Below are 12,677 nucleotides of genomic sequence, written 5' to 3'. Positions count from 1 at the left end.
AGAGGGTTTTTAAATACCTTATTTAACTAAAGAAGGAGGAGATAAAGGAACACTTCATACTTCAGTTTTATCATTGATTATAGTCAGTCGTGTTGTTTGACTTTTATTTGGGCGAAAACATTTTCAGCTTACTTGACATTAATGTTATTTGGCTAAATGGAAACGCTAGTGTTGTCTCAGTTATCATGAGTTGATGATTACAGCTCTGAAGCTCAGTGTACAGTTGTTTAATGAAATGCTGCCCTCTGGTGGTCACAGAAGAAAATACATAGTTAACCTCAGATTTGGCAGAACAGCGTCAACATTGAACACAACTCCAATTAATTCAGAACGCTGCAGCACGAGTACTGACAGGAACTAGAAAAAGAGATCACATCTCTCCTGTACTAGCTACTCTGCATTGGCTCCCTATAAAATGTAGAATAGAATTTAAAATCCTCCTCCTCACCTATAAAGCTCTTCATGGTCAGGCCCCTTCATATCTTAAAGAGCTCATAGTACCCTATTACCCCTCTAGAACACTACGTTCTCTGAATGCTGGGCTACTTGTGGTTCCTATAGTCTCTAAAAGTAGAACAGGAGCCAGAGCCTTCAGTTACCAAGCTCCTCTCCTGTGGAACCAGCTTCCAGTTGTGGTTCGGGAGGCAGACATCCTCACCACATTCAAGAGTAGGCTTAAGACATTCCTCTTTGATAAAGCTTATAGTTAGGGCTGGATCAGGTGAGTCCTGAACCATCCCTTAGTTATGCTGCTATAGGCCTAGACTATCGGGGGATTTCCCATGGTGCACTGAGCTACTCTCTTCCTCTCTCTTTCTGCACTCATTCATGTCCCTTTAATGCATGTTACTAACTCCACTTCTTCCCCGGAGTTCTTGTGCTTTCTCGTCTCGCAGGTTCTCATGGATCCTGGTGGAGCCTCCTGCCATGGTCCTGCTTGACTGCCATTGCCAATACTGTTGTTGCTGTGCACCTGTCTGTCTGTCTGTCGCTCTCTCTCTCTCTCTCTCTCTCTCACCCCAACTGGTCGAGACAGACGACCACCCACCTAGAGCCGGAGGATCTGTCCTAGGTTTCTGCCTTTTAACAGGCAGTTTTTCCTTGCCCTTGTCGCCAAGTGCTTGCTCATGGTGGTACTGTTGGGTCTCTGTAATTAATGTTAAAGAGTTCGGTCTAGACCTGCTCTATTTGAAAAGTGTCCTGAGATAACTTCTGTTATGAATTGGCGCTATACAAATAAAATTGAATTGAATTGAATTGAACTCAACCTTCCTCTATATGGGACAGGCCTTTAATTCCTTTTGCTCAGCAAAAATGGAAATACTGTTTATTTAAACCAGTAAGAATACTATATTAGTAACTGAAACTTGTATTGAACAACATTATCAATCACCGATCACAGATTTGATGGTTCCTGTAAACTGAAGTGAAAGATTGAACTGTGGAGAATCTAACTGATGTACGAATGTGTAGCAAATTCATATCAACATATACTCAAACTTTAAAAGTTTTTTTTTTTTTACATCCAACAGCTTCTGTAAAATCCAGACCAGGTGGTTTACATACAACAATAATAACTAGTCCCTGTTGTACCCCGGTGGGTGATACACATTGATGACAGGGACCGGCTGGTTCCACTCATCATGATGCAGAACTGTGACAACACATTCTAAGGTTGTTAAGGAGTCAAAAGGAATGTTTTCACCCTGCAGCTCCTGTGAGAACTGAATTGCTACCCCTCCTCCCCTTTGACCAACCCTCACCTGATAATGATAATTGTAATTCTGTGGTGAAGCCTCCCTGAGGACTCTGTCTGCATTGTCTTCTCGTAACCACGTCTCTGTTGTAAGAAAGATGTCCAGGTTGTTTTTTGGTATGAGCTTTAAGATCCTGTTTTTTTTACCAGGGGATCGTTTCTTATTCATTGAGCGAACATTAAGTAACCCCACTCACCCCATTGTTCCAGGAGGTGTCTGGATAGTTCTCTGCTCTTGGTCTATCCAACTATCCTTACACTGTCTGACCACTTCCTCACTGTCTCCTCTTTGTTTACTTCGAGTGCCCTTCTTTCGATGGCGCTTTGTCCTTTTTCTACCAGTGCTTGCTTTCATCTTCCTCTGTCTCTTCCTCAGTCTCCTCATCCTCCTGATCATTCGCCTCATCTTCACCACCACTCTCCTTATCTCCCTGACCACCCCCTCCCTGCTGACCACTTCCGGTCTCTTCATTTTGATGACTTTCTCTCTCTTGCCCACTTCTGGTCTGCACAGTTTGATCACCTTCTTCCCATTGTCTTTTAGCTTTCTCCTCTTCTTCTCGTTGTCTTTTAGCTTTCTCCTCTTCTTCTCGTTGTCTTTTAGCTTTCTCCTCTTCTTCTCGTTGTCTTTTAGCCTTCTCCTCTTCTTCCCGTCGTCTTTTAGCCTTCTCCTCTTCTAATATCTTTCTGTGAATAAAACAAGTGAACAGACAGTTAGCATAAATCACCATCAGTGGTTGCAAGCAAACAGATTTCACCCTGAAATAATGTTGATGTAAATGTTGGGAAGTAATGACCTGTATCAAAATTAGAGATAGAATGTTGTCAGTTTGTAGGTCACAGGTCGGACTATGTATTGTTCGGTTCATCCTACACACTGGACCTTTAAGATTTGACAGTGTTGTCCCAAAAACACACAGAACCCAACTGAAAGCAGCAATATGAACCTGAATGTTGTCAACCGTTCCATCCCCTGTCAAAATGTGTCCAATGAAACAGTCTGTGAATTTGCTTGCGAGCATGTTGTTAGCTTCAGAGTCTGGAAGTGATTATTTGTCATTTTGAGGACTTTTCGTCTGTCATGCTACAGATTTATCCATATTCTAGGAAAAATATGAGTATGTATGAGTACAAAAATGAAGCCAGAATATCCTGATACGGTCAGTATCTGATACAGTCTGTATCGGTGTCCACCTGTAAAGTCAGTGGTCTGACTATACAGGTGGACAGTAAAGTAAAGTTTCTTTGGATGGGTTTTCCAGCAGGACAAGCAGTCAGGATTTGAAGTCACATGAATCTAAACTAAATGAGTCCAGCTGCTGTTCTCAGATCTACAGGAGGAGAGAATCTGGGTGGAGAATCACAGAAAACTTCTTACTTCATGTTGTCGAACTGTTCCCTCAGTGTCTGGCAGATCTTTTCAATGGCCTTAGCTGTATCTCTCAGTGATTGGCTCGCTTCAGTCACATGATTATTCTTGATCTGGTCTTTCCAGTTGTCAATCGCCTCAGGAAGTTCAAACGCCAGTCCAACAGCTCCTCCTACAACCTGATGATGAATATGGATCAACACGTGATTCATTTTCAATATTATCAGACTGTCAGCCTCAGAACACGTGTCCCAAAATCATTAAAAAAAACGATAATTAACAATCACAAATAAAGAAATGCTGTTATTTAATTTTAAAATGATTTATGAGATTTAATTATGAAACAATTCATGTGTGTATAGTTAGTGAATCTTACCATAGCGCCTCCTTTAAAGGCTGTTTTACATCCAGTCTTAGCCATGTCTTTGGTGAGTTTTTTTGCTCCTTCTTCAGCAATTTTAATCATTGGTATGGTGAATTCTTTAGCTCCTTTATTAAACAAATGTTTGTATATTTTCCCATTAACTTTAAATGTGAAAAATTGTAAAATATTGGCAAGTTTTACTACCAGTGCAACTTTCACTGCAGGTCTGAGTAAGATCTGGTTGATGTTTCTCTTTATTGCAACAAAAATCCTCTTGAAATTCAATGCCATTTCAGTCCACATCTTCTGGCCAGGCCTTTCAGAATGTCAGTTATGACGTGTTGGTGGTCCACTTCATCTGGGTCAGTGGAGGAACTCTCAACCTTCAGTTGCTTGAACAGATCCTGGATTTCTTCTGCAACCTCTTTGCTCTTCTTTTCAATCTCCTGTGCCTCTTTCATGGTGTGGTGGTGATTTAAGAAGTCACAGATATGGTAAGACCTACACCTGAACACGCTGCTCCTGCCACTAAAAGTGGAGCAGCTGCACCGCCAGTGAACAAAGTGGCCACAGCAGCCCCGATCAGAGATAAGGATCCAACCACTGCATATGTGCTTCCAACACATTCTGCAGCGTTACACTTCTCCCTGAGTGACTCCAGCTCTTGGTCCAGTTTCCTCAGTTTCTCTGCGAAGCACTCCCTCTGCTTGATCCAGGAGAACATAGGAGTAATAGATGCTGATATTTACAGTAACTGAACTTTAGCTTTGGTCCAATCAGAGAGGCTGAGGCCATGTCATTGTCAGATAAATGACCAAACATGCATCGCGTTAACTGTCAGAGGTTTTGTACCCAGAAGTTATTGTAAACCAATCCGTCTTTGATTTCAGACTCTGGACTTCATGCGAGAACAGACTCATATACTCTCCTTTGCATCACATTATAGATGAGAGTGGCCAAGTCGGGTACTTTGGCCCTGTATGAAATCCCGCCCCCTTTTAGGTGAAAGCAGTGGTAAAAGTAAATTCTGAGGCCACTGTCAGTTTAATATCATGAAATGAGAGTAGTGTATTGCTTTTTATCCATTAGGGGCATACATCCTATGTGCAGTCCCTAACAATGCTGTTGTGTTGTTGTGGTTGTATCCACCGATCAGCAGTAACAGTATATAGACTGATATATTGATCACTAACAGTATATAGACTGATATATTGATCAGCAGTAAGACTGTGAGCACTTTTGATACGTACTGACCTCTGCAGACCGGCAACACGCCACAAGAGCTGCAGGTTAGGAGATGTTCTGACCCAGTCAACCAACCTTAATTATGTCGTCCATTATGGCGGCATATCACTGCCAAAAACCATGAGCAGATTACTTTTGCACACAGAATTTCTCTGCTGGCGAGAGCATTTTGGTAGTCTGTGAGGAGAAAACTATTTGTTGAGCAGGCGCAAGATCAGAGCTACAAATAATAGAAAGTGATTTTTTTTTTGGCAGTAAGTAGCCATGTCACTACATATGATTGGTTACAGTCCCTCCTTTGTGATTGGCCGTCATAAGAGGGAGGGATGTCAAAGCAGGAGAGCCAGGAGGAATCCTGTTTTCAGCTTTGTGACAATGCAATAATCCAAAGAGTTTTTAAATTACTTATTTATCTTAAGAAGAAGTAGGAGTAAGAATTTTTTCAACCTATAAAGGAACATTTCATCCTTCAGTCACAAACATTCAATCAACACATCTGGAGATACGTGGTTTATACATGATTATTCTAAAATGTAGTGGATTGTATGCAAGTATCAGGTTGCATACAATGGACACAAGTACCTCATATTGTCAGACATTATTTACTATTTTCAACATTTTCGAATAAGACACTGAAATACTGGAGATATCATTTCTTTATTTCTCAACATGTTTTCGAGCAGTTGAGTAGTGATATACTCTTCTAATCCTGAACATAGACTGAATTATGCACATAGCACTCCCCACTATAATGGTGTCTCTGTTCAGATGTTCAGATGATGGGTTTGTCCAGTAAGCAACTGACAGTGATCTTGTGTTTCTCCTTCATCTCATCTTCATCTTCACTGTTCACTGTTTGGGTTTATTGTACAGTTTGAATATGAATGAACTGTATGAATATAATATCAAATATCCATAACGTATGTCACTTAAGCAGGGGCCGTCAGTTTAGTCACTGACAGAAAAGGGTCCCTTTAGGAGAAAGGTTGGGAATCAGTGATCGATATAGTCACAAATAATATGGTTTGTAAAGGTGTCAGTGAAAGTCATGTTGATGAAATTTTTGGTTTTGTATTGCTACTGTGCAGCCATTTGAAACAATAAAGCAGTAGCTTATAGGACTGAACAATTCATCAAAATATTTTCAAAATATCCGTATAGCCAAGTGCAATATGCAAATTGTAATTGAAGATGTGTGGCCTGCTAAATGCATGGCAACCAATTACAGACAAACAGTAAGTGAAACCCAAACCCAAACCTCAAGTCAAGTTTGGCTCCAACTAAATATGCTGTATACCAATTTCAGTGAACAATAGATGAGATATGTGCCAGGAAGCAAAAAAATCCTAAAGTCCAAAATGGCAGAATGTTTTTAAGACGCAAATGGGCGTGGCCTATAGCCATACAATTCTAATCATGATACAAGGAATCCACTGTACTAATATATATATATATATATATATATATATATATATATATATATATATTGTATAACTTTTGAACCATTTGAAGTAGGAGAAACATATATATATATATATATATATATATATATATATGAAAACTGTATCCCCATAACCTTAAGTAGCAATGACTTTATGAGCCTCTTTATAATAAAATTATTACTATTAGATTACCATATTACCACCACTATTAATAACCAAATGCCCTCAGGTATCGCTGTCTCTCCAAGTTCAGGAAGTTTAACAGCTGTGTTGATTGAATCTGACTGATCTCTACTGCCATCTGGTGTTTGAGCAGCAGATTACACTCAGTGACTGATTAACGTTGCTCTGGTCATTTGTTCAAAGACATCAAATGAAATATATTTATAGTTCCCTGACAAACACATATTTATATAATCCTAACATAAACTTCTGAATAAATACAGTTAAATCAAGAAATGACGAAGCTTGATGCAGACTGTCTGTCAGGTTGCTTCCACAGTGAAAATAAATGCTTTCAAAGTCAATAACAAGTAATATCACGTCTGTTTCTGGTTAGACAAAAAGTCTATCTCTGCGGGGATCCTTTCCATAATCTTTGCACAGCTGTACATTTTATATAACCTTTAAACCAAGAACAAATATATTTACCAAATAATACATCAGAAAGAAATAATTCTAAATGTTCAGAAGTCACAATCTGTGGCGGCCGTCTCTGCTGTGGCCTTTGGTTGTGTTGCTGGGGGGCCGGATTGGGGGGCCTGTTCTGTCACTCTCTGTTAACCTGGTCTGGCCTCATTCTGCAGAGCTGAATGTAACGTTAATTATTATGGTGTTATTATTATATTATATTGTATACAATTATCATATTGTTCTTCCTCTGTCTCTTCCTCTTCCACTCTCCTCATCCTCCTGATCACCCCCTCCCTGCTGATCCCTTCCTGTCTCTTGGTTAGTCTCTGTTTCTGTCTCAGGTTCTCTTCTAGTCTGCTCAGTTTCATCACCTCATTCCCTCACATGTCTTTCATTTTGTCTCTGTGATTGCTGAAAACTAAACAAATAAACTGAAAAATTACCAGCAGCACAAGCAGCACATCAGTCTTTTCCGTCTGGAAGCCTTTTCCTCGTGACGTTTCACCATCTCGTCAAAGATTTGCCTGTGAATGAAACAAGTGAACGTAGAGTTAGCATCATTCAACAAACCCCAACACCAGTGGTTGCCAACAAACAAAATTAACCCTGAAACAAGATTTATATAATTAATTGAAAGCCTCTGTTTGCAGGTATTTTCTTACAAATATTAGCATATAATGATACCACATGTTACCTGAAATCTGAAATTCTTCTTCTGTTTTATATTTCTGTGGTCATCCCTGCCGTACAGTGTTGTATTGACATGGTACTAATGTTTGTCCACTACTTTAAAGGCAAAACTGCTCCACCAAATGGGATTGAAGATTCAAAGATTGAAGGTGACCTGTGAACACCTGAGAAACTCTATGAATCATCCTACAATAATATCACATGAAGGCTGACCAACAGCATTGTCTCTGACCCCAACCACATCTGTAAATACACATTGTTACCATCAAGCTGGAGATATGTTATATGGGGTTCCAGGATTTCACTGAAGCACTCCTTTGTGCACCAGTTCATCCTAAAATTCATTAAAGCTCCAAGCAGCAATGAACAGCCCTTGCAGTCATGTTATGTGCCGGCATCATGTGTAGACCATACCATGAAAATTTCATGTAAATCAGATAATGATCTTCATACAAGGCTTACTTCCTGTTTCAAGCAGGTGGTCAAAATTTGACGCCATGCCATGAACACGCCATTCAATCAAAACTCACAAGATTCATAAAACTATAACATCAACAAGGTCTTAAAGCTTTTCCTGAGCAGATTCAAGTTGGATCTCGTCAACATGCTAGGAGGAGCATCAATGTATAAAACATCCCACTTCCTGTTGCCAGTAGGGGGCAGTGGTACAGTGATTGAATATTTTTATGTGGATGCCATTTAATGAAAACTCACAAATATCAACATTTTTAATTCCAAAAGTCTTTGGAGTATACTAACCAACTTTGAAGCAGATCCAATCAATTCTCTAGGAGGAGTTTGTTAAAATACAACATGTGGAAATGACAAAAATGGCACCAATGTTCAGGCCTTAAATATGGAACTTAATCCTTGAATATTGTCTTCTGTGTTTGAAATGGTTTCATACATCTATGTAGCTTTGTTTGGAGCTGCTTGAAAAATAATCAATCAATCAATCTGTTTTCTAGCTAGCATAGTGTTAGATTTAGTATCTCTAAGTGAAGTATTTTAAGGACTGCTCATAGGTCATTGATACCACTTAGTGGGTGAGGTTGTTATTTGTTAGAATCACAGAAAACGTCATACTTGATTATGTTGAACTGTTCCCCCAGCATCCCGGTGATCTCTAGAATGGCGTCAGCTGTATCTCTCAGTGATTGGCTCGCTTCAGTCACATGATTCTTCTTGATCAGGTCTGTCCAGTTGTCAATCGCCTCAGGAAGTTCAAACGCCAGACCAACAGCTCCTCCTACAACCTGATGATGAATATGGATAATTTTCAATATTATAAGACAATGAAGAAATAATTCAATCATAAATAACAAAAGTGTGATATGTAGTAATATAAAGATACTTATGTGTGATTATCAGATAATATATTGGTATTACCATGACACCTCCTTTTAGCGCTTTTGAAGACATTTGTTTGATGATATTTTTAGCTCCTTTGGCACCAGTTTTGATGAACTGGTCAGTTCCTAGAGCACTACCTTTGCATGTATGTTTGATCAGTTGCTCAGCTCCTTTAGCCAAGAAACGTTTCAATGTTTTTCCACAAAGCTGAAGTGCAAAAAATGCTAAAATTCCACCAAGTGAAACCATTACTTCAGGGTTCAAGAAGCTCTGGTTGAGCCTCTCGTTTGACTGTTCTTTGTCGAAAAGAATCTGTAGCTCTTTATCAAGCCTGCGGATCCGAATCCTCCCCTTCAGTCCACTTCGCCTGGCTATGGCTTTCAGAATTTCAGTCATGACGTGTCGGTCCTGTTTATTTGGGTCTGTGGAGAAACTCTCCACCTTCAGTTGTTCAAACAGCTTCTGTATTTCTTCTGCAACCTCGTTGCTCTTCTTTTCTATCTCTTGCGCCTCTTTAATGGTGTCACTGGATTTGAAGCCCTCAATGATTTTAGTACCCACAGATACAGTGGCACCTGCACCTGTACACACTGCTCCTGCCATACCTAAAAGTGGAGCAGCTGCACCGCCGGTGAACAAAGTGGCCACACCGGCTGCGATCATACATGCAGATCCAGCCACTGACACTGTGGTTCCAACACATTCACTGATATTACAATTCTTTCTGCATGACTCCAGCTCTTTGGCCAGTTTCCTCAGCTGCTCTGCACAGCACTCCCTCTGATCGATCCAGGAGAACATCAACTCCAGCAGCTGGTCCGCGATGGCCATGATGTAGGTCTCTGTGTCCTTCTGATCCTCCAACCAGAGACCAGACAACTGAGAACAAGTCTGAAAGAAGAAAGTCCCTTTGAATTATCTGGTGCAACTAAAAACATCTCCATGACACCTGAGTAAACTGTATCTGCTGATGAAGACCATGAAACACAAGTAAAAGCCCCAAAGAGGCCCTTGAGTTAAATTTCCTTGTCAAACTTGTCAGGTCAAGAATTAATTTTTTACATTAGAAATCATTTAAAGCAGCTGGTTTAACAAACTGTAGAACTGTAAAATAACTTCTCTTTAAATGTTTTTGATGAAGTGAGTTAACACACAAGAAAGAAAAAATGAGTAGCAAGAAAAGTTAATTCATCATGTTTTGCTAAAACTGGGAGATTAGAGTGCATCTAATTTCTCCAGTTTAACAGAGTAAAAACCACGTCTGACTGTCAGTGTATTTGCACAATAAACTTCCTCATAGCTACACATACACACTGTAACCCCTATACAGGAAGGATTACAGAACACACACGATAGGATCACATCATTGCCATGTTCTTAAGAAATTAAATATCTTAAGTTTTAATAATTTCATTTAATTTGCTGATCTTAAACTCATCTATAAATGTCTACATATCCAGACTCCCCAGGTGCTCATTTTAAACTTAAACAGTCTTTGGAAGAGAATCTGTTGCCATGAATGATCAGGTGTCTTTAAAGGCCCATCTAGGGACTGGTTTTGAGTTTAGGCTACTGGAGTAATGCAGGGTATACGCAAGTATATGGGCTATACCCACTTATTTCTTTTCTATTTTCAGAATTGGGTAGATCCACTTCTAAACCCCCTGTGAGGCTCATCAATCAGTAGTGTTCTGTGAGCTCATTATTTTTCCCTAGGATGGACGAAGACATGACATACAGCAGTTTAATGAGTGAATGAAGTAAAGACTAAGGAAAAATAAATAATAATAATAAATAAATAGTATTTATTGCAAGATCTGCTCCTCTTCTGTGTCTAATGTTAATTTCATAATGAACCTTACTGCCGGAAGTCAACAGCAGTAGAAGTTAAGTGACAAGGTGCAAATATTACCTGCCCATTTGTTAGTCAACTATACAAAAGTAGTCTTCCCCTGTCACTGTTTGTAACACAGGGAGTTTAGCGTTTGTTTGATGGGCTCCTTAGAAACATTGGGGACATAGATAAATGTGTAGCCACTTCTCCAGGCAGCACTACACAACTGGCTTCGGCTATAAATGCTGTGGTGTGTTGCATTTGTTTATGCTATATGCTAAGATACAAACAAACATAAAAAACAAGACACCTAAATCATCTCAATGACAACTGAGCAAACTCCATCCACTGAGGAAGGCCACAAGATGTAGATGAAAGCTCAAGAAACAGCCATTAATGTGGAGCTTGTGTTGAGATTTTATTGCTGATCTGCTGTTTTAAAGATCAAGAATGAAACTTCAAGCTGACTAGAATATGATGTGTCATAAACTGAAGTAAATATGTTGGAGGAACAAAACACAGAGAATGTAATTGTAATCTTACCTGCTGTGGAGCGTCACAGGTTAAAGTCCTTACCTTTTGTTGAGAGACAGGAGGCAAACACATATAGTTGCATGTTTCTGTTTTTCTATTGGCTGATTCAGAATCAGGTGTTACCAAAAGTAAAAGTGAAACTGCTGCAGTGGAATTCCCCAGGACAGATCTGTAATAAAAACATATCTATGAATATTATATTACATTACACACTGGATCCTAAACGCCTCAATGTTAAATGTTTTTAAACTGTATTTTCAAAATATTTCATGTCATTTTTTAAGCAGGTGAAGTGTAATTGATCAAAAACAACCCAAAAATGAAATAAGACAAAACTCCTTCCTGCTCGGGATAAAAAGGCAACGGGACGGTTACTTTATTGATGAACACAACAACGAATACATCAAGTTCTGGTAGCACTGTAATAACATTGGTCATTACCATATTAAAATGCTGAAATTAATCTTCCCTTATGTTTCAAACATTGCTTGGTGTTTCAAGGTAATACTGTACAAATAATATGTTTAATGCTGTGACCTGTTAGCTGGAAACAACTGTTTCTGTTGAATTTCTCACTAATTAATTAATCACCATTAATGCATGTTACTAACTTCACTTCTTCCCCGGAGTTCTTGTGCTTTCTTGTCTCACAGGTTCTTATCAATCCTGGTGGAGCCTCCTGCCATGGTCCTGCTAGATTGCCATTGCCAATACTGTTGTTGCTGTGCACCTGTCTGTCTCTCTCTCTCTCTCTCTCTCTCTCTCTCTCTCTCTCTCTCTCTCTCTCTCTCTCTCTCACCCCAACTGGTCGAGACAGACGACCACCCACCTAGAGCCGAAGGATCTGTCCTAGGTTTCTGCCTTTTAACAGGCAGTTTTTCCTTGCCCTTGTCTCCAAGGTCTTGCTCATGGTGGTACTGTTGGGTCTCTGTAAATAATGTTTTAAAGAGTTCGGTCTAGACCTGCTCTATTTGAAAAGTGTCCTGAGATAACTTCTGTTATGAATTGGCGCTATACAAATAAAATTGAATTGAATTGAATTGAATTAATTTCAACTAAACACATTTCATACGGTTGATGTTTTGAACATATTTTACATTTCAAACAAATGTATTTTATTGGCATATTCACCATTATTTGTATATAACATAAAGGGATGATTTGGAAACAAACCAACAGCAGAATCAACACAATCTCAGCAACTGTATGCACACACACTAAAACTTGTACTACGAGTGTTTGGTAGTCGTTCCACAATTTTCTGCAGACCTGTTGGACTGATAGTATCTGTAAATTCCCTGAACAGGTGAGTCTCCCAGACAACAGATCACGTGTACACTTTTTTAGGTACACTGGTACAATCAAAGGCAGTCCAATACAACAGCTCTGCCATCAACTCTATATTTAGAGAGATTATAATGTTGAGTTTCTGTTGACCCTGTCAGACAGGTTTACAG

The 12,677-nt window shown here is 39.4% G+C and overlaps 1 protein-coding gene and 1 long non-coding RNA gene across 5 annotated transcripts in view; one reads left to right on the top strand and one right to left on the bottom strand.

Moving 5' to 3' along the window:
• The window catches only part of LOC127374565 (uncharacterized), a 323,387-nt gene extending 311,538 nt beyond the window's left edge, over nucleotides 1-11,849 (bottom strand). Inside the window, exons 1-7 of one of the 4 annotated variants that reach the window (XM_051420055.1) lie at nucleotides 11,832-11,849; nucleotides 11,230-11,389; nucleotides 8,889-9,743; nucleotides 8,586-8,755; nucleotides 7,253-7,333; nucleotides 3,135-3,304; nucleotides 1,049-2,443 (exon numbers count right to left, since the gene is read on the bottom strand). In XM_051420055.1, the coding sequence (XP_051276015.1) occupies nucleotides 3,298-3,304; nucleotides 7,253-7,333; nucleotides 8,586-8,755; nucleotides 8,889-9,743; nucleotides 11,230-11,292 (1,176 nt within the window). In that variant the 5' untranslated portion in view covers nucleotides 11,293-11,389; nucleotides 11,832-11,849 and the 3' untranslated portion in view covers nucleotides 1,049-2,443; nucleotides 3,135-3,297. Of the gene's footprint in view, nucleotides 1-1,048; nucleotides 2,444-3,134; nucleotides 3,305-4,175; nucleotides 4,193-5,372; nucleotides 6,985-7,252; nucleotides 7,334-8,585; nucleotides 8,756-8,888; nucleotides 9,744-11,229; nucleotides 11,390-11,831 lie in introns of those variants that run through there. The other 3 variants (XM_051420054.1, XM_051420057.1, XM_051420056.1) reach the window with 3 other exon arrangements.
• Nucleotides 1,002-12,260, top strand: LOC127374690 (uncharacterized). Its single transcript, XR_007887178.1, has 2 exons — nucleotides 1,002-1,072; nucleotides 12,074-12,260. It is a non-coding gene; the product is annotated as an uncharacterized LOC127374690 (long non-coding RNA).
• Nucleotides 12,261-12,677: the final 417 nt, after the last annotated feature.

The sequence above is a fragment of the Dicentrarchus labrax genome, unplaced genomic scaffold (genome assembly GCF_905237075.1).
Source record: "Dicentrarchus labrax unplaced genomic scaffold, dlabrax2021, whole genome shotgun sequence".
Taxonomy (NCBI): domain Eukaryota; kingdom Metazoa; phylum Chordata; class Actinopteri; family Moronidae; genus Dicentrarchus; species Dicentrarchus labrax.
The sequence above is the reverse complement of the archived record's forward strand: the minus strand, read 5'-3'. Positions and strand labels throughout refer to the sequence as shown.